The 24,748-nt window shown below is 39.1% G+C and overlaps 1 protein-coding gene across 1 annotated transcript in view; it reads right to left on the reverse strand.

The window, feature by feature from the left end:
* Positions 1-24,438, reverse strand: part of jag1b (jagged canonical Notch ligand 1b) — a 35,066-nt gene extending 10,628 nt beyond the window's left edge. Inside the window, exons 1-17 of the mRNA XM_073833796.1 lie at positions 24,136-24,438; positions 23,545-23,847; positions 16,677-16,734; positions 11,982-12,233; positions 11,338-11,398; positions 8,852-8,982; positions 8,651-8,770; positions 7,386-7,499; positions 7,191-7,304; positions 6,994-7,107; positions 6,841-6,887; positions 5,765-5,938; positions 4,659-4,809; positions 3,826-3,990; positions 1,920-2,033; positions 1,723-1,836; positions 1,499-1,612 (exon numbers count right to left, since the gene is read on the reverse strand). Coding sequence (XP_073689897.1) covers positions 1,499-1,612; positions 1,723-1,836; positions 1,920-2,033; positions 3,826-3,990; positions 4,659-4,809; positions 5,765-5,938; positions 6,841-6,887; positions 6,994-7,107; positions 7,191-7,304; positions 7,386-7,499; positions 8,651-8,770; positions 8,852-8,982; positions 11,338-11,398; positions 11,982-12,233; positions 16,677-16,734; positions 23,545-23,847; positions 24,136-24,207 — 2,218 coding nt within the window. The 5' untranslated portion in view covers positions 24,208-24,438. The remainder of the gene's footprint in view (positions 1-1,498; positions 1,613-1,722; positions 1,837-1,919; positions 2,034-3,825; positions 3,991-4,658; positions 4,810-5,764; positions 5,939-6,840; positions 6,888-6,993; positions 7,108-7,190; positions 7,305-7,385; positions 7,500-8,650; positions 8,771-8,851; positions 8,983-11,337; positions 11,399-11,981; positions 12,234-16,676; positions 16,735-23,544; positions 23,848-24,135) is intronic.
* Positions 24,439-24,748: the final 310 nt, after the last annotated feature.

Below are 24,748 nucleotides of genomic sequence, written 5' to 3' on the forward strand. Positions count from 1 at the left end.
TCAAACCAAAGGGGTTGTGGAAAATTTCAGTTAAAAAAAAAGGTGAAAATGGTTATGAGATATTTGTATATGTGACCCTGGACCACAAAACCAGTCATAAGGGTCAATTTGAAATTGAAAAGGTGAATGAATTAGCTTCCCACTGATGTGTGGTTTGTTAGGATATGATATAGTTGGCCTAGATACAGCTATTTGAAAATCTAGAATCTGAGGGTGCACAAAAAATCGAAATATTAAGAAAAGTTGTCCAAATGATGTTCTTAGCAATGCATATTACTAAACAAAAATTAAGTTTTGATATATTTATGGTAGGAGATTTACTAAATATCTTCATGGAACATGATCTTTACTTAATATCCTAATAATTTTTGGCATAAAAGAAAAAAATATGTATTTTTGGCTATTGCTACAAACATTGCTGGTTTTGTGGTCCAGGGTCACATTTTAGGTTGCATTTTAAACTAGAAAACTTTCTGAATATTCAGGAAAGGTTTAAACCGAAGAGGCCATGGATATATGAGTATAGCGTTTTATTATGTCATTTTAATTATATTTTACGTTATTTCACAATTTACATAACCATTACTACTTTAATATTTCATTCATTGACTGGTTGGAAATGCAGTGCTACAGTAATAATTATAAAGTAATTAAAAAAATAAAATGGACAAAATTAAGGTTTACTCATCTTGCAATGCAGATAATATTTTTTGGCTTTACTACAATGACAGCATAAATGTCAATTGTTTAATTTTTAAACAACTTGTTATCTTTACATGTCCAATGTCACACCCACATTTTTCTCACACTGTATTGATATACAACTGCCCTCAGATTTTAAGAGGGAAGTACTTTTCAAAGTGGCCAGATTTCGGGGTCCTTGGCATTATAACATTTTAAAAGCCCTGAGCTAGAAATCAGTTTAAGATGTTCTGAAGCATTCACAAAAAAAGCTTGCAGCAAATACAGTCAAACCGAAATTTGACATTTTTATATCGTTTTACTAGTGGGTGAAGAACACTATAGTTCATTTATGTATGTGACGATAGCAAAATAAAGTAAACTGTGACATATTATACCCAAAAAATCTACCAGTAAAATTGATCAAAATTGATTTGACACTTTGACCTGACCATGTTTTGTTACATACCTTTTTAGACATTATCAAGATGAATTTGTTCTGACACAGTTTAACTCTTGAGTGCTTGTCATATTTTATTACCATTTCCTAACCTGTAGCGAATAAACTGATAATGTGAGAAATGTTGAAGGTGTCTGAAATTTTGGTTTGACTGTATGTGCTGCACAGTTGTAGCTTGCAGGTTTGCTATAACTGCTTGCTTCAAACATTGCACACTGCATTTTCATGCAAATTATGACTTTGCAGCAAGAAGTGTGCTACAGGGGCTTGTGGGAATGCAGTATCTTTGCAAGGGCTTGATGCACATGAGCTGCGATATACTAAGATTAAAAGAGAATGGGCGTCACCCAAACTGACCTATGTTACACGTGGCTCCTTCCCAGCCAGGTGAGCACCTGCATTTGAAGATGTCCCCTTCATCATGGCACGTACCCCCATTGTTGCATGTAGCTTCGTCACATTGGCTATCACCTGAAATAACAGTTGATACAATAGTATTTTATAACTCTATGTTTGTACACTCTCACACACAAACAAAAAACTCAGCAAACAGGGTGGGTCATAAAAATAGTCTTTCGTACGGGAGTGGCAGGTTTTTCCCTTCCAGCCATTTCTACATTCGCAGTAGAAATCGTTCACCAGGTCTTGACATGCTCCCTTGTTCAGGCAGGGGTTCAAGCTGCAGTCATCTATGTCTGGAAAAAATGAGCATGAAAATGAGCTCAAAGAAGCACAAACATTTAGTATAAGCAAAGAAAATCTATTCAAGTCAACATACTGATTTCGCAGTGAACTCCTTCCCAGCCGTCAGCACAAATGCACTGATAAACGTTCACCTTATCGATGCAAGTACCGCCGTTGCGACATGGGTTACTCTCACAGTCGTTTATATCTGAAAAGTGACCACAGACACCACAGAATTTTAGGTGTGCTTCATAAATGATAGGGTTGCACAATATATTGGTTGACTGATTATTTTAATTTACTGGTATTGGTAATTGCAGCCAAAATTAATATTGATTGGCTGATCATTTAATTTTAATTGCACAATAGGGGTGGGTGGTACACCGGTGTCATAGTCAGCACCGGTGTGACATTGCGCCACGACATGGATTTTCTAATACCGTCAATACCGTAATAAATCAATTATGTGCCTCGAACGGTTGCATTTACATCAATAATAGCTAATTCTAAATAATAAGGCATTAAATTTTCTTCAAACGTTCAGTTGTGGTTCCTTATACTATATCTTGTTGTAAATAAAAAAGTAAAACATATTCGTATCAGCTTTGCAGGTGGTAGGTCAAAGGGGAGTGGCCATTAAACGACTGGTGAAACATCGTGAAGAAAGGTCGGGCCTGTAGCCTATACCAGGGGCGGAGTGGCAATTGGGACGACCGGGACTTTTCCCGGTCGGCCGGCCGAAGGATTTACACAGCGGATCACAAATTGAGTGGGCGCAAGGCGAACTAATATTGTATATAATTTTCGCACTTTCAATATGCAGGGTATAGAAATCGTTTTTAACTGAGTGCTTGCGCTGTTTACTTTTACTTTCGATTTTGCGATAACGCACACTCTGTGTAAATGGAGCAGCACATCTTATAATAGATATTTGTCAGTGAGTACAAGATTGCAGCAAATCCTCCAGTCTATTTTTGTCATCTCTTTTTACTTTCGACCCGTGATCATTCAAATCTAAAGGTCATTGTACACTGAGTTCGATTTTCATGTGCGTTTTTTTTTTAGTTTCCTCATATTCGCCATCCTTATCAAAATGCTTATTATGGATGCGATAATGCAGAAAATCAAACACGATCCGAATTTTTTTATGACGGACGAAAGTTTCAGAGGCAGTGTGTAAACTCGATTAACATAATCTGTATTTTTTTTTTACGTGCAAAAATCTCAATGTGTGCAATGACATTAACTCCAGCAGCTCGTGTTGGATGCAGGGTTGCCAAGTTTTTCCCCACAGAATTGGTCTACTTTTAAACTGTTGCTATGGGTTGATTTTCCCCAGTTATTTAAAGGTTTTAAATATTGCAAAAATTAAATTTCAATAAAAAATAATTTTTGTTTTGTTGTACACTGTTAAGTAAGATCTTTAGGTTTTTTGCAAAATAACTATGTTGAGAATGCATAATACTCTCCCATGTCTCTTTTTGATAAGGATACCTACCATTTACTTATTATATTATAAAAATATTAACTTTATTCACATACTAAAGGGACAGGACAGGCTACTCCTCCCAAAATGTACCAAAAAAAAGTAATACCGTGATATTATACCGTCACCGTTCAAAAGATGAAAAATACCGTGACAGTAATTTTAGGTCATATCGCCCACCCCTATTGCACACCCCTATTTTCTGTACTTTTACAGTGAGATTACCTTTCCTATCATCTACAGTGCACTTAAAGATAATCTTCAGAAACTCTAATAACTTAATAACACTGTTAAATGTAACCTTTACCAAATCTCATGTGCTATTATAACTTTATGATGCGAAAATTCACCTGGAGCATATATAACTGATTCTAGTTTTGTAATATAAAAATAATGTATTAAGTATTTATGTAGACAAAAAAGAACTTTAAAACTAGGTTTATCGGTTATCAGTCATAAAATGAAAATAACTAATATTGCATGCCTATAATCCAAAAATAATGTTTAGTCTTACTCTCATGGCAGTAGGTCCCTCTGAATCCTTCTTGACACTCGCATGTAAACTGGCCTCCGGCCTGACTCCTGCAGCGTCCGTGAGGACCACAGACGTTTGAGGAGATATATCGCACCCCTTCCGGCGTACTGTTGGATGCCACGGCCACAGTGCAGCTGTCAATCACTGTAAAAGAGAAAGAACGAAACCCAGCTGTTAAAACTCTGGGTTCATTGTGAAATAAAACCAACAAAAGCTGCACTAAACCTACATTACCCATTCTTCCACTACAGCAATCCAATTTGTTTCAATATTTGTGAGAAATACTTGCAAAAAGATGCAAAAAGAGTGTTTAAGGAAGGCCACTTAATGCACATAAGCCCTGATTCTGCTTAAAAAAGTTAAAAGAAACTTGATGGGCTTATCTAGCTGTGGGGTTTGCCCCTCCTCAAACACACACACACACACACACACACACTTTTAAACATCCAAGGCAGAGAATCCCACCAAGTCATTACCACGAAGAACACACACAGAGCTGTTAAGAAACTGGCAAGCGTTCAGGAGGCTTTGGGAATGGAGAAACTGTGTGTATGTGAGCTGTGTGTCCAGGGAGGTTACTGTCAAATAGCTCACCATGGGCTGAAAAAGCCTCATGTAACAAAATATGAGTTCTTTTTCCTCATCTTTCCCCCCTGAAGGTGGTGGGAGAGTCCACGGGCCTGTAATCTAGTTTTACTCAGCAGCTGAACAATGGCATGCAACTGGCAGATCAGCTTACTATGGGGTTTAGGGGGCGGTTTACAAAGAGAGATACTGAGACTGGATCCGTCCCAGAGACTGAGATTTCTCACCTTGGCATGATGTGGTTCGACAATGGTCCTTCAGGTGAGAGCAGTTTTTACCCTCGTAGTCATCGGGACATTTGCAGAAGTAGTCCGAGGCCAGGTTGAAACACTGCGCGCCGTTCTGACATGGGTTGGGCTGGCAGTAATCGATATCCAGCTACACCAGAGAAAGATTTACAAGAGGAGAAAAAAAAGCTCAATGATGAGGGGAAAATGATATCCAGGCATTTTTGGATTCTTAGAAAACACAGAGCAACTCTCAACAGCCCCGACACAGTGTCTGCCAGGAAAAAGCACACCAAAACGCTCAGGAGAATAAAAACAAATAGAAGAATATTTTAAAGAGCTAGCCAAACCCTGCCTGTCTCAAACCTTGCCCGTCTTTCTTTGTCTCTCTCTTTCTTTAGGGTACAACTAGAGCTGGGTGGATGAAGGTATAGACTGTTTAAACGTTTGGGGAATTAGTTTTTTTTTTAAGAAATTAATGTTTTTATTCAGCTTAGATACATTAAAGGATACCAAAATTGTATGATTCACCCTAAAATGAAAATCCTGTAATTAATTACTCACCCTCATGTCGTTCCAAACATAAGACCTTCATTCATCTTTAAAATTAAGACATTTTTGATGAAATCCGAGAGCTTTCTGACCCTGCATATGAGGTACTCTTATGAACATGTGTGAAAGACTGAAACGGAAGAGATGTAATTGTTGAACTAAGTTGTGTTTTCTGTGTGCACAAAAAATATTCTCATAGCTTTATAAAATTAAGGCTCATGAAATCTGGACTATTTTGTTGATGTTCCATTCAGCCGTTCTCCTGTTCTGGCGATATTCTGAAGATATCGCCAGAACAGGAAAACGGCTGAATGGATTTCAAAACGGTAAAAATCAACTTATTAACTCAGGGGGAGTTGGAGAATGAGCCTATTTCCAAAAAAAAAGTGGAGTGTTCCTTTAAAAAGCTCTTGGATTTGATCAAAAAATTCTTAATTAGTGTTCCGAAGTTGAACAAAGGTTTTATGGGTTTGGAACTACATGAGAATGAGTAATTAATGACCAAATTTTAATTTTTGGGTGAACTTTCCTATTAATCCCTGAGTTTCTCTCACCTGACACAGTTGACCCGAGAAGCCAGCAGGACACAGACATTGAAATCCATTGACTTCATCCTGACACCGACCACCATTGAGGCAGGGACTGCTAGCACACTCATCCACGTCCTTCTCACAGTGTTCACCCGAATAACCATTAGGACAATGACAGCGGTAACCATTCACCAAATCCTGTGAGCAATGAGAGCAAGAATTTTTTTTTAAAGCAATAATCTCAATGTAGTGAACAAGGTAAAATCATCTCATTCTCACAATCATCTCTGTGCCATAATTATAAAAATACTTTCCTGGCACCAACACCCAAAAATAAATTTTCAGCTTAGAAGGCTTACATTTCGTTGTACGGCACTTCTGAGAATAAATGGTATCAATATGTCCGCCTCAGCCGGCACACCCATGAACTGTTCATGTTTCTGTTCTGAATGTTTACAGTTTCTAGTCTTCTACAATAAGCCCCTCTGAAGATGAACTAGTCACAGGATTTGTCAAAGTTTGAGAGGTTCATGGCATTAAGCCTTAGAAAAGGACTCGGGAGTTTTGTTTGAAGCAGTAAGTAGCAATTAAAAGGGATATCCTTGAGCACACCTGTACATTCCACTTTGTTCTCAGTTATATCCGATTTCAGATAAACCCATCACTAAACATCACATACAAAATAACTAGCTGTACTCTGCTGCCTTTACATGACAGCAGCTTCCTGCTTAAATGAAACAACAGAATATTACACTACCAATCACAGGTTTGGGGTCAGTAAGATTTTTAATCTTATTCTCACCAGTAAAAACAGAAATATTGTGAAATTTTATTGCTATTCTTAACTGTTTTATTTTAATGTTATGTCAAAGCTGAATTTTCAGCTGTTACTCCTTCAGAAATCATTCTAATATGCTGATTTGGTGCTGCTTCTGTGGAAATCTTTGATAAACAGAAAGATTTGAAATCGCAATCTCTTGTAACATTAGAAAAACTGTCACTATTAATCACTTTAATGCATCCTTGCTGAATAAAAGTATTGATTTCTTACTGCTTCACAGTAATGTACATTGATAGTAAAAGATCAGATGATCTCCTACCTTGCAAGTTCCTCCATTCAGACATTGACCCTGGCAGTCATTTATGTCTGAAATTGAGAGAACATGTCTGAATTTTCAAGCCAAAAACAGCACCTGCAAATCTACACAAGCACATGCAGCGATAAAAGGAATAATACAGATTGTTATACTCACTTATATCGCAATTCTGACCCATCCAGCCTGAGAGACACTCGCAGAAATATCCACCAATCAGATTGTGACATGACTTGGCATTCACACATGGCTTGTCCTCACATTCATTGGCATCTTTGAGAATAAATTTTGTCATTAACTCCTAGTTAAAAGCATGATGAAAGTCTTTCAACTTCAAATTGCTTCACTAATCTCACCAATCAGGCACATTTTGCCGGTCCAGTGAGGAGGGCAGGTACATTTGAAGCCATTAACCAGATCCTGACAGGTTCCTCCATGTTTGCACGGGTTGGGTGTACAATCGTCCACATCTACAAAATTAGAACAGGTTAGACAAATCAAGTATTGTTGGATATCTTTTTCTGTGCTAGTGTGTTTGTGTGCCGCCTTACTAATTTCGCAGGATGGGCCGCTCCAGCCGACTGCACAGTGACACTCGTAACCCTGACTGGTCTCCTTGCACGTGCCTCCATTCGCACAAGGGTTGGACAAACAGGCGTGCTCAGCTGTGAACAAATTTTTATTGATTATTTACCTGAAAATGACCCTCATGCTGTTTCAAAACTTTCTTGTGAAGCCATATGATCATTATTGTGAAACAAAAAGAAAGAAAGTTTGAAACTACGTGAAGATGGGTGAACTATATGTCAGATATGCCCTCAAGTCCACCTCTACAGTGACCAGAGTATGCTGATCTAACCTTTGCACTGCAGTCACATGACTGACCCTATTAACTTAACAGTTAGTTAAGCTTTTATCTTCCGGAACGATTTCTCCAATGGTTTGGATGGGGGAAAATTTCACAGCCCCAGGAGGTTGTCACTACCCTGAGGGCTTGAATCTGGATCATATGAATCTGAGAGGAGGACGGGGAAGGAAAAAAGCCATGACAGTCCATCTGGCAGATTTCATCTCTATACCCATCCAACCACTGACTGTCAAAACAGACGAGATCCATTGGCAGGACATATCATAACAGAGGATTAGCAGACCTGGGCGCCCTTCCTGACAATGTAGACAGTTAAGGCCCGCAGTCTGACGTCATTTGATCCCCCAAAGGCTCTCTACGACCTTTTCAATCCAGTTATACCAGAACGCAATGACACTGCAGCAGAATTTGACTTGGTGTCGATAACAAAATGACTTTGTGTATAAAATGGATCCGTGCCAACAGAAACAGAGCAAGCAGCGCATATTGACTGTAAAGATTTATAACGAGACAATCAAATCCAGGCTGAACGACTGCATCTAAACCGCTCTAGTATCAAGTTTCAAGCGGCTACAGTGTCATTATGTTTTAGAGTCATAAACACAGCAAAATGGTTAAACGCTTGGGCAGTATTGCTACAATAAACCATATACACAATGCAAAAATTGTACCTGCAGAACAACAGCTTTTTACTCACACTTCAGCCTCAGATGGCATTGCCAACTGTCTGATGCATATTGCAAACAAAATGTCAAGAATCACGACGTATAATTAATCTATTACTGTAATATCTACTTTTTCAGATAAACCCACCTTTGAAGAGTGGGTTTAGAGACTGGCAGACTTTTCCTGACTAACTGGACATTTTGGGCACTATCCGCAAGCTGAACCAGACTTAAGCCAATGTTTCAAAGTATGACTAGCAAGACTACAGCAGGACGGACTCACCTCGTTCACAGTTAACCCCAGAGTAGCCGTCTTCACAAGAACACTGATATTTGTCAGGTCCTGTATTGCTGCACGTTCCTCCATTCAGGCACGGCTGGTGAGTTCCACAGTAGTTTAGATCTGAGAGGTAAGGACAGGATTAGTACTGAATGTTAGGAATCAAAAACAAAGACTGAATAAGTAAAATAAATGTGTGCTTACCTTTGTCACAGAGTTGTCCACCCCAGTTAGTGTCACAAAGGCACTGCCAGGGTTCAACGCAGGTTCCATGTACACAGCCTGGGTGAGGGATGCACTTATCACAGTACGGACCCTGCCAGCCGTACAGACACCTGAACGAGACAAATATACACTAAGGTAAGTTTTTTAAGTGCAAAATCACCACTGTATTTGAGTGAGATGAAGTGATTTGATTTATCATGACAGAATGAATAACAAAGTCAGTTTGTTAGACCATTTTCAACACAATATTACTTTAATGACATGCTATTTTGATCAAAAGAGAGGAAAATGTTCTTGTTTGCCCTTTAGAAAAGTCAAATAATATTCACCAACACCTCTTTTATAAAGAGTTTGCTTTTCCAATTCTCTCATTTTCTCAAGAGGCGTCAGTTCTGTAGTACGTTGTTGTAACGACAACACCACACAAAAACAATGTGTAGTGATTTTCTGAAGCACAATTTCCCATAATGTTCCCAAAGTACTTATCAAAACTTTAATAAAAAGTGTTGTTTTTCATGGCGTTCGATGCTGAAAGGTCACCCTTTTCATAAACTCGGTTTTAAAAGTTCGCTTCAGCCCACTGGGAACAGGGAACCGCTGACAACTTCTTGTCTAATTATTTAATGCCAAGCCATGCAAACAACAAACAGCAGCTTTAAAACTCCACTGGGTCTTTTAGAGAGACTAACATTAGCTTGTGGCAGGACACTCTGTCTCAATAAAAGCGTAGCGGCTTGGCCCCAGAACAGCTCGGACCGTCTGGGTGGGGGGAATTGTGTTTGTAAACTGCTCCATTGGCCATGTATTTATGGCGGGTTCTTTTGCATTCTCACTCCTGTTCCCACGTAGCCATTCCCCGCCTCAGGAACCAAAAAAACGAGTCAGATCTACGGCCACAGAATATCTTTAAGCCTGTAATTAAAAAAAGCCATCTCCAAAACAGCTCAGCGATAGCTCTCCTCTACACTTTCCTCTTAAGATGGCAGTAATTAAACAGCCAAGTGATAACCTGCTTCTTAAAGAAAAATTCTGTTGAGATAGTAAGTCACTTGAACACTTAGCCACAGGAAAACAGACTGCCCTCTGGGGGAAAAAGAAAACAATTAGCCTGAGGCGGCAGTTCAGCTGTAAAAATAAACACGGTGGTTGAGGAAACCTCTGTCTGTGATTAAAGACAACTATTCTTAAACGTGCAAGAGGATTTCAACTATGAGAAATGTTCGTGAAACACTAATTCACATCAGCAGTGTCTTAGAAGTGACTAAAAGCAAAAATATGGCATTAAAGCAGCAAGGCCGAGCAACATTTTCACCTCGACTGTAGGCCTCGGTGGTTCCAATTTAGCACAGTAAGAGCTCTTGTTACAACAGTTGCACAATTGCATGGTTGTGTGTTCTGGCAAGCTTTCAGTGAGAGATGAATAGGTAATGGGATATAATCATGCCAAATGTAACAAAGAGCTGAGGTTTTAGTATACATTGAATTCTGTAGACTTCTAGCCTTGATCTTGAACGCTTTCAGAAAGGTACAACGATGAGAATTAATCAAACAAAACATCACTAACGTCAGCCTGTTGACCGAAAAACAAAACCGAAAAACACCTTCAATGAAAAAATGGAAAAAGCCCAATGCAAAACCTGCCATGACTTGCCCCAATCAATAGAAGACCAGCTTGCTGCGCAAGAAATTCAATTTTCATGCCATACTCAACACAAATAAGTTACACATGATGCATTCCTATATGACGAAGCAAATAACTTCGGAAAACATGCATGCAAAAATCACACGCATTACAAAGCAAAACCAAAGTCAAGTAAAACATGCTTTTCAAATTGTGTTCTCTAGGCAAACAACACAATAGAATAAACCACCATGTTATTTTATTACATATTAAACAAGCCAGTTAGAGGTTATAACACATTTTGCATGCGCATCAGCGTTATAAAAGAACACAAAAGTATTTATGATGCACTCATAAATCACTGAGCTATAGCTGTATATGAACACACGCACAGATATTCATCGCTTTCTCGTCCCCTGTGGCCAAATTCATACATCATTAGTAAAACAAGCAGTGCATTTTAAAACCAAATTAAAGGTTGAACTTGGCAGATTATGGCTTGTAGATAAGGCTTCAACAACTTGCCAGACAAAAGCAAAACATTAAATGGCTAAAAATAGCTTTGTGCTTCAGTTGTCTCTACAACATGGCCTTATTGACACCGTCTCGGTGCTAAACACCAGCCATGTTGGAATATTTAGAGGTGGATGTCAGTAATCTGTGCTTTGATTGGACACATGGATTTTAACAAGATTTAACCATGAGCCTTTAGTTGTGGTGAAAGCTTGTACTGTTGAGGCTCAAAATGGTAAAGAGCAAGGCTGAGGAAAAAATAAACCTGGTGACAAGTATTTTTTTGCAGGAAATGCCACTGAAATGTAGAATAACATTGCAAATTACTCACTTGCAACCGCCTGGTTGTTTACAAGATCCGTGTTCGGTACTGCAACCTTGTCTGCAGATTGCTGGAAAGCAAAAAGAATAGGAATTGATGAATAAGAGTTGCTAGGTCGTAATGTCACGTGTTCACCCATGAAAACATGTTGGCAATGTATGGGGCAGGAATCTTTCAAACCCCTGACCAGCCTAAGTGAATCCTACTCTAATTTGAGTCCTGTCGTCAGGCTTCGGGTGCTGCGCTCTCCGTTCACAGCTTATTCCAAACTATTACCCTCACCCACCAGCCTCTCTTAAAATGGCAACTGTTTGAAAGCATTCGAGTCAACAGCTTGCAAACCATTTGACTTCATTATCAGATGCATTCGTTTCCTGTCCTTCGTGATTGTTAAATAAAGACAGATGCTGTTTTTTAAACTTTCTATTCAAAAGAGAATGCAAAAATGGACCATTTCCACAAAAGCAGCAATATTTTTGAGCACCAAATCAGTATATTAGAATGCTGGAGTACTGTAGTACTGGCTACTGAAAATTCAACTTTGCATCACAGGAAAAAAATTGTTTTACACTGCAATACTACTTTTTTTTTTTTTTTTTTACAAAATGACTGTTTTTATGGTATTTTTGATTTAAAAAATGCCAAATGCTCACCTGTATTGCAGTCAGGACCCGTCCATCCTTCCAGGCAGGTCTTGTTGCCATTCTGGTCACAGGTGTAATGTCCAAAGAACTCGTCACGTGGCCGGCAGAACTTGTTGCAGCCAAATCCATAGTAGTGTTCATCGCAGGTCACCCGAATCTGGTATTCAAACTGGGCGATGGGGCCATTGTGGGTCAGCCTCTGCCATTGTCGATTTGGGTTGATCATGCCAGAGTGGTACGCCTTCTCGATGAGCTTTCCATCTGAACAGTCAATGCGTAACAGTCAGAAAGGGCTTGACACAATACAACCACAGACAACTCGGAGTAAAAGGTTAACTGGGAACCTTTAATGTCTCAATATCTAGTTGCTCACAGATTAAAGATATGTTGGCCTAAAATGACCCTTCATGTCTATAGCCGAAAGAAAAGCCACATTTACTATTAATTACATTGTGCAAACAATATGTAATCCTACTGGCAGCCAGGACTCATGACATCAGTGAATAAACACCGCCTTGCTCTCTCTCTCTTTATCTTTCTCTATGTGACACATTCACCCAGTACTTTCAGATCCCATGGAGAGGAGTGAATTAGAACAGGGGTTTTCAAACAGGGGTCTGGAGAACCCCAGGTGGGGACCATGGAAAATGGACTGTACTATAGAAATAAATTAGAATTATCAATACTTGTTTTATTTTGAATTTCCAAGATTTAAAAAAAAAAAATCAGATTTATTACAAAGACAATCTAATTTCCAAAAATCAATGAAAGGGAACATTCACAAAAGAAAACATTCAAGCCAAAGTGGTCAAGCACATCTGTCTAGCGCAGAGATGCCCAACCCTGTTCCTGGAGATCTACTTACCTGCAGACTTTAGAACACAGCTGTCTGTAATTATGAAATGCTACCTAAGAGATTAATTAGCTGGTTCGGGTTTGATTAGGGTTGGAGCTGAACTTTGTAGGATGGTATATCTCCAGGAACAGGGTTGGGCACAATGGAAAAGCAACAAAGAGGAAATCAAAAACATGTTCTGTGTAAGCGACCTCTAATTGAGTCTTACAATAAATAGCAGACTTTATGTTTAAGGAAACGGGTCCTTTGTAAAGGAATCATCCTTGGCATCAAGTTTGAAAACTCCTTGATTAGAGCAGATAAATGTAGCATCTGGGAGAACTTACTGGAAATAAATATATGTAAATACTAGTAAACTAAGTAAATGGACATGTATTCCGTTCAAACACTCTGACCACAATTAAACACTCGCCCACACACCCACAGATTTCATCCTTAAATTGTTACACTCCAAACTAAGGCTGGGCTGTGTTTCACAAAAGCACTGTAAGCGTAAGTCGATTGTCGAAGCCACTGACACCAGTGGTCTACTTAGGTTGACAATGCTGTCTGGCATCATGATAGCATATTCTGTACTTGTGACGATAGAAATGTGGTGGAGGTTATGTTTATACCACACAGACAGGGCAGGACTGAAAATACAGAACGCAACATGTCCAAAACAAGTCAAGATGCGAACTTGCTATCAAAGAGTGTTTGTTAGGCACAACGTGAAGCAAAGTTTACAGTTTTTGCAGCTGCCAAGCAACACCTCAAGTTGCTTTTATATTTTAGAACAGCTTTAGACATGACCAACACAGTCAGAACTATCCATTTTACACTGTTAGATTCAACATTTAGAGTCTTTTAACTGAATTTTTAGTAATTAGCTATTTGTTTGTTTAAGTTCCAATATTTGTGAATATGTGACCCTGGACTACAAAACCAGTCATAAGGGTAAATTTTTTGAGATTTAATTTATATACATCTACAAGCTGGATAAATAAGCTTTCCATTGATGTGTGGTATTTGGCAGAGATACAGCTATTTGAAAATCTGTAATCTGAGGGAGCAAAAAAATCTAAATATTGAGAAAATCGCTTTTAAAGTTCCTAGCAATGCATATTACTCAACAGAAAATTTTGCTATATTTATGGTAGGACATGTACTAAATATCTTCATGAAACATGATCCTTACTTGAAATCTTACTAATTCTGACCCTTACAATGTATTGTTGGCTACAAATAAATATTCTTGCTACTTATGACTGGTTTTGTGCTTCAGGGTTACATATTTGAGGTTATATAGACTTTTTGTCTCCATCAAAAATAACAATATTGTTTTTTATTCTTACAGTGCTGTGAAATTTCTTCTACCTAACAAGACTTGGTTATACTTCGCATCTCTATTCCTTACTGTGCTGTTTCTACCCGCAAAAGATGAGGTAAGCTGACAGCTCACATCTTTCACCATTTCATTCCTGAATATGACTAGAGCAGGGGACTGTGAAATGTCTAATCCTCCCTTTCACATAAACACTTGTCTTTAAAGGTCACCACTCAAACCAAGAAAAGCTTCTCTGCAAACTGATTCAACATGGCCAGATTTATTAACTATGAAGAGATAGAAAGAGTGAAAAGAGATGATGTTATGGAGGCCAGGTGGGCCTATAGTTCATAGGACTCTGGAATGCAGAGGGTTGTTGTGGCATTTCACTTGCACCCTGAACCCTGCGGCCAGAGCCAAGTGTCACGTCTTTACTACCTGCAGCCTGATCCACTTCACTGTGGGGTGAGGAAGTCACATTAAACTGAGAGAAAAAACCTCTGCGCTCTTAGGACAAAGAATAAGAGTTGCTAGCAAAATTGAAAAACTAATTTTACTAAGAATATAGATTATATATTCATTACATATGTGATCCTGGACCACACAACCAGTCTTACATAGCACGGATATATTTGTAGCAATAGCCAAAAGTACATTGTATGGGTCAAAATGACAAAAAACATTATTATATGCCAAAAATCATTAGGATATTAAGTAAAGATCATGTTTCATGAAGATATTTTTAAAAACCTAACTAATATGCATTGCTAAGAACTTCATTTGGACAACTTTAGGCACATCAATGGAAAGCTTATTTATTTAGCTTTCAGATGATGTATAAAAATCAATTTACAAAAACTGAAGACTAAAGACTGGTTTTGTGGTCCAGGGTCACATATTTGATAAATAGCCATTCAAACGTTTGGGTTTGTTAGTTTTCTTGACAAGAAAGTACTATGGTTTCCACAAAAATATTAAGCAGCACAACTATTTTCAACATTGATAATAATAGGAAATGTTTATTGTGCACCAAATCAGCATATTAGAATGATTTCTGAAGGACCATGTGACACTGAAGACTAGGATAATAGCTGCTGAAAATTCAGCTTTGCATCACAGGAATATAATATATTAAAATTAAAATAGAAAACAGTTTCAAATAATAATAATATTTCACAATTAATGCCTAAGTGAGCATAAGAGAATTTAAAAACCATTTTCGAAAACATAAAAAAAAAAAATCTTACCAAATCCAAACTTTTGAATAGTGGCGTATGGATAAAAGTATTTGTCAAATTTATTTGTTGGCAACTTTTAACCAAAGCAACTTGCAATGCATTTAGCATACTGTACACATTTGATCAGTTTCTGCATTCCCTGGGAATCAAATCCATGACTTTGGCGATGCTAGCACCATGTTCCACTGTTTGAGCTTTAAAAAGTACAAAGTTCTGGCCTGAACCTACAATGTTATTTTACAATATTTATAAAACTAAAGTTGTTACTAAATCTTCTCAAAACACAGCAAAGTCACAAATGTAAGCAAGTCTGAATTGGCTACAGATTTGGGAATTTCCAGATTCTAACATTTCATTCAAATATTCAAAGTACAATAAACAGAAACAACTGCCTCTAAAACGTAGCACAACAAATATTTTCATATATTTAAAAAAGGCAACCAGTCCAAAGAGTAAAATTACAGGATCTAGCATTAGAGAAACCATTAGCAAATGCAGTCTGCCTGACAAGAGTACAACTTCAGCACAAAGTCGTTATACCACAGTTAATGGTAACGCAACCCAGAAGAGCTATTCAAATGAACTCCACCAGACTCAGTTTAGTGTCTAAATGGGATTGTTTCTAGAGTGTTAAGCCCTGTTGAGGTGTAAGAAGAGAGAGGTTATAGCAAACATAACCTTATGCTTGAGCTATGCACCGTGACAGAGAGGCCGTGAGACCTTGACTGCCAACACCTGCCATTAGTCATCAGGTATTCGGAAACATTTTCATAAGCATGAGGCCCCCTCAACAATGTTTCTCACAGACACACACACACACACACACACACACACACACACACACACACACACACACACACACACACACACACACACACACACACACAGTCTTCCTATTCTTCTCTTCCCTGTCCTGTCACACACACCTGTCAGCACATTTGGTTTAAAGACCAGCATGCTACGAGCGGAAATGGTACAAAAACAAACTTTAATTTCTTATGTTTCCCAAAGTTTAAACAGAAAGAAATGCAGAAGAAAACAAAACAAACTTTAATTCCTTACATTTCCCAAAGTTTAAACAAAAGAAAAAGCAAAATAAAACAAACTTTAATTTGTTAGATTTCCCAAAGTTCAAACTAAAGAAAAAAGTTGTGCAGACAAAACAAAATAAAACAAAAATAGAAACAAATCAAAAAAAGAAGGAACATTAAAGAGAGCAACGAACAAAACAGACACAACATATCGACCAAAAAGCAGAAATAAAACAAAAAGCAAGACAAACCGCAAAAGATCATGCTACTCACTTTCGCTGGCGGTATCGTTATTGAAGTCCAAGGCCTCCACTATCAACGTGTAGGACCTCTGAAAGAGAAAACACACATGCAGTCAGCAATGAAACCAAAACAAAGAAACATCAAAGATCATTTTACATCAACAAAGCTTTAGTCTGGGACCTTGACTTGTAACCAATAAACACCAATGACAAAACGTGACCATGGGGACACGTTGAGAAATGTGCCGTGAAAGATCAGAAGAATTATTCAACCTTCACCTTATCTAGTAGTGCTCTCCAGAAACTTAGAGCAGATACAGTATCACCATCTTTACAATTTCAACAATGACTGGCAGAATAGATCAAGCATCCTTGTTTTGGTAATATGAGTCAAAAAGAACCAAGCAGAACCAAAAGAACCAAGCAGCTCTCTAACCTTCACAGTACACCAGAGTGACACTTTATAATAGTATTTAATCAACAAATTTATTATTTCAAACTTATTTGCTTGTGCGCATGATATTAAACCATTAATCGTTATAATAATAATAATAATGAATGAGAATTAAAATAGTGCTTTACAATAAAAAAAAATTACAATAAGCATCAAGCACTTCAAATGAAAACAAGTAAAACAATCATAATTAATTTAACACTAGATTAAAGATAAAACCCCCCTATGTAATGATTATAAAAGATACAATAAGTACATACATACAGTAAAATGCATAAAAATGTACATTCAAAACTAAGTAATAAAATAAAACAAATTAAGCATTGCAGCATCAGGCTGCTTTCTCTCCATTCTGAATTTTTTCCCCAGATAATAATGAAATTTCCAGAAATGACAGACCTCAGACTTCTTTTACATGTGTGTGTTTATTATGTGTGAGGGTCTAGTAGAGTTGAATCACTGGGTTGTGTTAGTCTCACTGACAGTTATGTGGCATCAATTCAGCGGTTATTGTAAGGACATTAGGTCTAACATTTTGAACATTCAAAGATGTCCTACTATCTTAGTGATTTAGTCATTTAATTTGCAGTTTGACAAATTGGAAGAAAACATCTACCCTATTTTACTATATAATGGTTGAGAAACACAGTAATGGAATTGGACGACTACATCATGGTTCTTTAATATATATAATGATAATGAATGATTTATATCCATGTACCACATTATTTATATGGTACTCCAAGAATACCACAGTTTGACTCGAGGTAAAAGTTTGGCTGGTGAGTAAAACCCACTGGTGGATGCCATGGCTACACCATTAGAGGCTAAAAAAAGCAACTTTTCCCATTGAAATAGGGAATAATTCTGAGATATTTTATGGTGACCACTTTTAAAAGTGGGAAATGAACTCATGCTAGTGAAAAGTTTGGGATTGTAAATGTCTTGTGGTGCCATGAGCCAATCAGCTCATCAGCTCAACTCCCTGATGATGTCATTTTTCTACCAGTCACCAATCAGAGTTGCTGGTTGGCTGATGTCATCATGTGACGAGTCAAATGACATTTACGGCTCAAGTTATTGGCTAATGTATGGAGATCTGAGTAGACTTCTGTGACTTCTTTTCTGGACCAGTTTAGCAATGGGAAGGCTAACAGTTCAATGCTTTTCAAGTCTTATAGACCTCCTTGGTTCTACCATTTATTTAAATAAATACATTGCCTTAGTACATACGTACTAATAAATTCCCACTGATGTCAATTCTGCATTATTACCTCACACATCTGACAGAAAGAGTTACGAGAATGAGAAGAAAATTGCAGGTTGAAAGTGAACTTGTTTCTTTGAAAAACCCACAAAAATCCCCTTTCACTTCTCGCTTTCAGGTCTTTTGTGTGCTGCGTTTTGTTCCTCTTTTTCCCCACGGAGAGGAATGTGGAGTGAGGATCTGAGGGAGTTGCGGGGGGTGGGCTGCTTTTAGCATGACTCCAATGCAGGCCGAGATCTCTGGAGGGCTTGGCTACATTTCAGCACTTCTGAAACGCTTTGTCTGACTTAAGGTCATCATGGCTCTCACCGGTATCAGGTAACAAGAGTCACGGAGAGCGAGAAAAAGAGAGAGAGAGAGATTACTCCGCCTGAGAGAATAAAACGAACGTCTATATCTAGGATTTAGTGTTAGAAGCTGATCGAAAAAAGCAGAAGCATATGAGAGAAAACGAGCGTGCGTGCGAATATGCCTGTGCCAGAACTGAAGCGTCTCTTTTCGGCAGCTACTTGTCAGATTCACACACTCGTACTCTTGACAAGGGACCACGGAATTTCCAACATCACCAAGGTTCTCACTGTCCGTTTGCAGCAACGACGATTCCTGAGTCCTCTATGCCAGACCATTCCAAACAAACCAACGCGCAACACCTCTTACTGTACGGAGAGCTAAAATTAGTCTGGGTCATTCGGATCTCGATGACCTGAAGAATATCAAGATAACAACATCGCCAAAACAAAGCAACACCTCAAGTGGAAAATGTCAATCAAGTGGTACTAGAGATTCTAGCCAATACTACCATATAACTTTCAATACTATAAAATTCTATACTATTTGTCTAAAATTAAACACTAAAAGCATCATCAGCCATTTTAAATACTGCAAATGAATGCATATATATAATGCCTATATAAATGCCTAAATGCCTATTGAATGCCTGCAAAATTTCCTGCATGGCCAAGATGCAACAGCCAAGAACATCCATCTGTATGTATCGGCAATGCTTCAAGTGCATTAATCAAAAGATACAACTACTTTGAGAAAGTTTTACTGTGCATAACATCCAAGCGCTTATTAACCCACAGGTGCTTAATATAGCCAAATAAAAAAAAATCAAACTTACACTAACTAGCTACTCAATCATCTGACAGTTGCTGTGTTTAAGGTTATCAAACATCAGTTTGATATATGGGTACAAATATCAGTTTATTTGATGTGTCACATCTGTTAAGCTACACCTTGTCCTTCCTCTCCTTGTCCACACTTGAACGCATTGTGACCACAAACATGCTGTTGATTCACAGCCCCCATTGAATTAACAAATCTTGCCAGTTTATGTATATCAAGTTCACGGCTCATTGATTTCATCTGCCCCGCACTTCCACACACCACGTTTTGCCTGTTGCCATATATAACGGACATGTCTGGACATGAGCTAGCAGGGCCTCCCATCAGATTGGGGCAACCGGACAGAGAATAAAAAGGGTGATGGACTTAATAACCTAAGCATTACATAGTTGGCACATGCTTTGATCAAAAGCGACATATTTTTTTTTTTGTATCAGTTCATGCATTCCCTCCCATGACCTTGGCGTTGCTAGTGGCATGCTCTACTCTTTGAACTACAGGAATGTTGTGTGCCCTATAAGGGTGAATGAGAAACACGGGAGAAGCAAGGGAGGCTTGAAAGAAAAGAGCGGCTGTGAATATCACTCCATAACTCACAATGTGGTTATCAGCTCTAAATGCCTGCTGCTGCCAGGTTCATTTTTCCCATGCTTGTCAGTGACCTCAGTGTCATCATTGAACTCTCACTATCCCCATCAGCAGACTCCCAAACTTTACATTGCATTTGCCTTATCGCTCTTGGCCTCCACAGACATCTGATAAAGGTCTACACTTGCCCCCCGAGTTGTGATACGGGACGCATTTGGCTTCTACAAACGTCTGAGGCTCCTCGTTTTTTGCCTTTATCACTTGTCTCGCTGTGGGAATCTGTCGAGTGATGTCTCCGCTGGTAAAAGTGCGATTGCTAATAAGGAGAGGCTGACATGTAGAGTGACAAATGCTCAAAAATGGCTCCGGATGTACTCCGCCAGATTCCAATCAATCAAAGTCAATAGGGTTTACATTAGAAGCTTGGAAAACTAGACTAAGACCAATAAGGTAACCGCCCTTTTTTGCCTTTCAGGAGGCGCAATCACAGAAGGAAGGTCTTTTTTGTGAGAGATTCCTATCAGGAGTGGTGCCCGGAGATAAGGGGGGCTCGCAGGGAAAGCTTTTGACAATCTTTCACTGCTCTCTCTGGCGTGGAAAATGAGACAGGCTTCACTGATAACAGGTCTGTCAGTCACCTGTGCGCACACAAGCGCTACTGGCAGCCATCTAATCTCCTGTCACTCAGGAAGGTGATCGCAGGCAGGGACTGAGGGGGGAATCGGATCAAACGGCGCATCAGCTGTCAGGTATCCAGTCAAAGGGTGCGCATTCAAGATTAGACATCTTAATACAACAAAATGTTTCCTGGTAACATCATGAGCATGAGGCGATTGAGAAAACGTACTGCACTATATTACAATGCCCTAACAATACCTCATTCAAGACCTTAACGAGAGTAAGAAAAAAGACAAACGATTCATTTCCCTGTTCTACGACGAGTAATTTGCACTTAAGTGCCACATCAGAGGAGACCGTATAAAGCAAACATGTCATTATCCCCTTAGCTGCCCGTAGCTCTCTCCCTCAGGCTTGTGGATGGTTCACCTGCATTTGTATTCCCACACCGACCCTCAGCTTGCCGTCTTTCCCAACAGCATAAACGAAATGGACAGAATGTGCTTAGAAAAGCACTTTAAAATATGGTTTGGATTACTTTTGTGTTTACTTTGAAAGGGACTGCATTAAATACACACATAAATACTAGTTTGGCTTTTAGGAGAGGGAATGGGTTCACAGACTATTAAACAGAATGGAAGATGGGACAGGAAAAAAGGAATTATCCAATTTGTTGGTGAACCAGCTTTTTGGCTCATGCTGAGCAGACAGGCCCCAGGTGCATTCAGGGCCACGGGGCCAGAGAGCAGCGCTGTAATTTGCTGAAACGGCCAGTATGAGAAGTAAGGTCAGGGCTGGGGCGGGTTTGTCTAGGAGCCGATCTCATCACTGCTGAGTCGAACGCAGCTTCCTGTTGCTTGCCCTGGGCTGGCATTATTCCTGGACCGGCTCCATTATGCACAGTAATCCTCCCTGTAGCCAGTTTGGCCCGGCTATTGTCACCCCCTGTTTCATGTTCGCTGAAGCTGGCTCTGTCTGGGTGGGCCATGCCTAAAACCCTCGCTCTCTTTTACTCTCAACACGCTTCTCTAAAACTAAAAGCACGGTGCAGTAAAAGGTGCAAAATAAATGGGTGGTATTCCAATAAATGAAACATTTAAAGTTTGGCGACGAGATTTGGCTGTTGTGTCTGGGAACTCGCTGAGAGTAATTACCGAGGGTTGTAAAGTTAAAAGGTGCCATACCTAATCTCCAGTCAGCCGTGACTGACACAAAGCCTAAACTTCAACTCGCCCCAGCTGCCAACCGAAAAAATAATTAGCGACTGACTGAAGTGTGCTACATAGTAATTTTAGATTTAATCATAATTTTGATTATTAAAAGAAACCATTTGCAGTATGCTCTGGAAGTGCACATCACAAAAATAGCTGAAGTGTTATATGATCAACACATACTGGACAGGTGGGCAACTCACTGGGGCGAACGGTTCAAACAGGGACACGTTTTCTTTGTCAGACCAACAGTTCCGTCCTTTGATATTTTTTTTTTATCATTTTGACCCGCTGAGAATGTATCCGCAATGACATCATCAAGCGAGCAGGTGCACAAGGGCTCACGCCAACACAAGCGAAAGGACAGTTTAACGTCCCCACAGTCAAGAGCTCCTGAGAAATGATCACAAACACAGGGTTCCCACAGTTTCTAACCAATGGATTTTTACAACTGTTCAAAGATTTGATTCATTTGCATAACTTCTAAAGGCCTCAAAATCACATTCCCTAACATTTTCATGTTTCACAGGACCGTGGGAATCCTGTAAATACTATTTCCGAATAGAGAATTCCAGAAAACTGTATCAAGTAGATCAATACCACTAAGATAGCTGCAACAAAGGTATTGCTACTAAAATAAACAGTTTAAGGTTACACTACACCAAGGTTTACAACCCTTATGACCCCCAACCAGATTCCCAGCCAACCTCTGTGACCTAAAGTATAAATAAAGCTAGATTTTCTCAAAGTGACGCTTTCATTAAAAATATTAACTACTGTTTAATCTAGTCTACATTCTCCACTGACCCCCCTGGAGTACCTTCAGGGACCCCCAGGGGTCCACATTCCCAAAGTTTATTTAGCTTAAATGTGACCCTCATGTTGGCAGACACCACACTACATACTACAGTAGGGATTCCATTACACTGCTGCGTATCACAACATGCAGGTTTACTGCAAATCACCTGCAGTTTAGACTGCCTTGATAACATAGGTTATAAAAAGCCCCTCAAACAGATGACTACCATTTCAAGAGATCACGGTCAACTCATAAATTCTTTAGAGCTGCAAGACAAACACTGGTAAAACTCTTCTCTGTGGAACTTCAGCTCATGTGCTTCGCACCAAACAAATCTTCTTTTATTTGCATTCTAATGCAGTGACACAAATTATGAGGTTGAGTAGGTGCAAGAAAACTGTTTATTTGATGTATTTATTTACCATGCTAGCTGCCTGCCAAAGAGAAGACATGAAAGGATCATCATGAGGAGTGAATTTACTGCAGGCCACTGTCAACATGGCACGAAGTTCTAATCAAGTCCTTTATAAATGTTTTGCCAAAGAAACATCTTTGCTTACATCTTTTTAACATTTAAACGTTATCACTTTCAACTCGGCTCAGTAAATAAATTTAAAGTGCTTGAGTAGTGCAATGAACTTCTCTCAGTTGTGTTTTTGTTTACTGTGTCATGCACACAACTAAAATCGAGCAGGTATAAACTCCAGGACAAACCGCACACGTGGATCGAAACATTGCTACGATGTATCACCAAACCACCATGACCTCATTAAATATTTTCTAAAACAAGAAGTCGCCTTGGGATGGGATGGGAAAGCAGGGACATGTACTCACCGGCCACGCAAAACTGAAGGGTAAAACAATCCTTGACTTTTCACTCCGCGTTCCCTTGGTCGAAAATTTATTCCCACCGAGAACGGGCGTAGATCCAGTTCCGAAACTGCAAGCCCCAGCCGCAGAAACTCGCGATTGATATTCCTTCAGACAAACTTTAAAATATGTATCACATTCGTCCCGCGTGCATTTGCGATCCACCGGGTTCTTCTCGCCGTCGCAGCAAGAGCCGTTCTGCAGCTCGCCGTTCGCATTCTGCATCGATACGATTTCCAGCTCGAAGTGCCCCGATGCGTCAGACACCTGTTGAGCAGAACAAACTTGAAATCTGTGTAGATAAAGTGCAGTGAAATCAAATTTGTCTCGTTTTGTAGAATAGCTAAACTTGTTTGCCAATCTGTCAGTGTCAAACTGAACCATATCGTTTGCGCTGCTGTTGAAAAGTCCAAACAAGCTTGTTTGAAATCACAGATAAAACATTGCTATGTTCTATTTTAGAATACAAAACTGTGTTATATATATATATATATATTTGAATATAAATACCACAAAGACAAAAAACAAGAGTTGAGGTATTAAAAACAGACTTACCTTCGTCGGCAAGCATAACAAAAAGGCATGAAGGTAAAAAGCAGAAAATACTGAACTCCGTCGCACAATCATGCCTTCTTGTTGGTGTTGCTTTGAGACTCAGAAGTTCTAGCCGCCTCACGGCTCTAATGTACTCCCCGATTTAACATGCACGGGTGGAGAACAACTTTATTTCTTTCAGAAGACTATTTTCCAATGTGTAGGAAAGTGCCTCCTATTATCCCAGCGTATCTGAAATGCTTATCTTTCTTATTCTGCTTCTCTCTCTCAACGGCGGGTATACATTACACAGAAGCCATGAGAGCGTTTGTCCGCGACTGACTGACTGCGCATTCAATACACCAAGTTCAGTTAACGGGGGTGGCAAACGCATGCGTAATTTTAATATTCAAAAGTTTAAGGGTGTGGCGAGTAGGGAAGCCCCGCCCGTGTCCCCCAGTTCCACAAGATGACGGGTTTATCTGTGAGACTTACAGCGGAATAACCGCATGTTCTTACTCGGCAAAAAAATGTTAGAGGAAAAGGAATGCAAAATGCTTTTTTAATTAGTTAACTGTATGTTACCTTACCATATAAGGTAAATATTTTAAATAAAATGCGGTTGTACTGTAAA

This window comes from Garra rufa, chromosome 2 (assembly GCF_049309525.1).
Source record: "Garra rufa chromosome 2, GarRuf1.0, whole genome shotgun sequence".
In the NCBI taxonomy this organism is placed as follows: domain Eukaryota; kingdom Metazoa; phylum Chordata; class Actinopteri; order Cypriniformes; family Cyprinidae; genus Garra; species Garra rufa.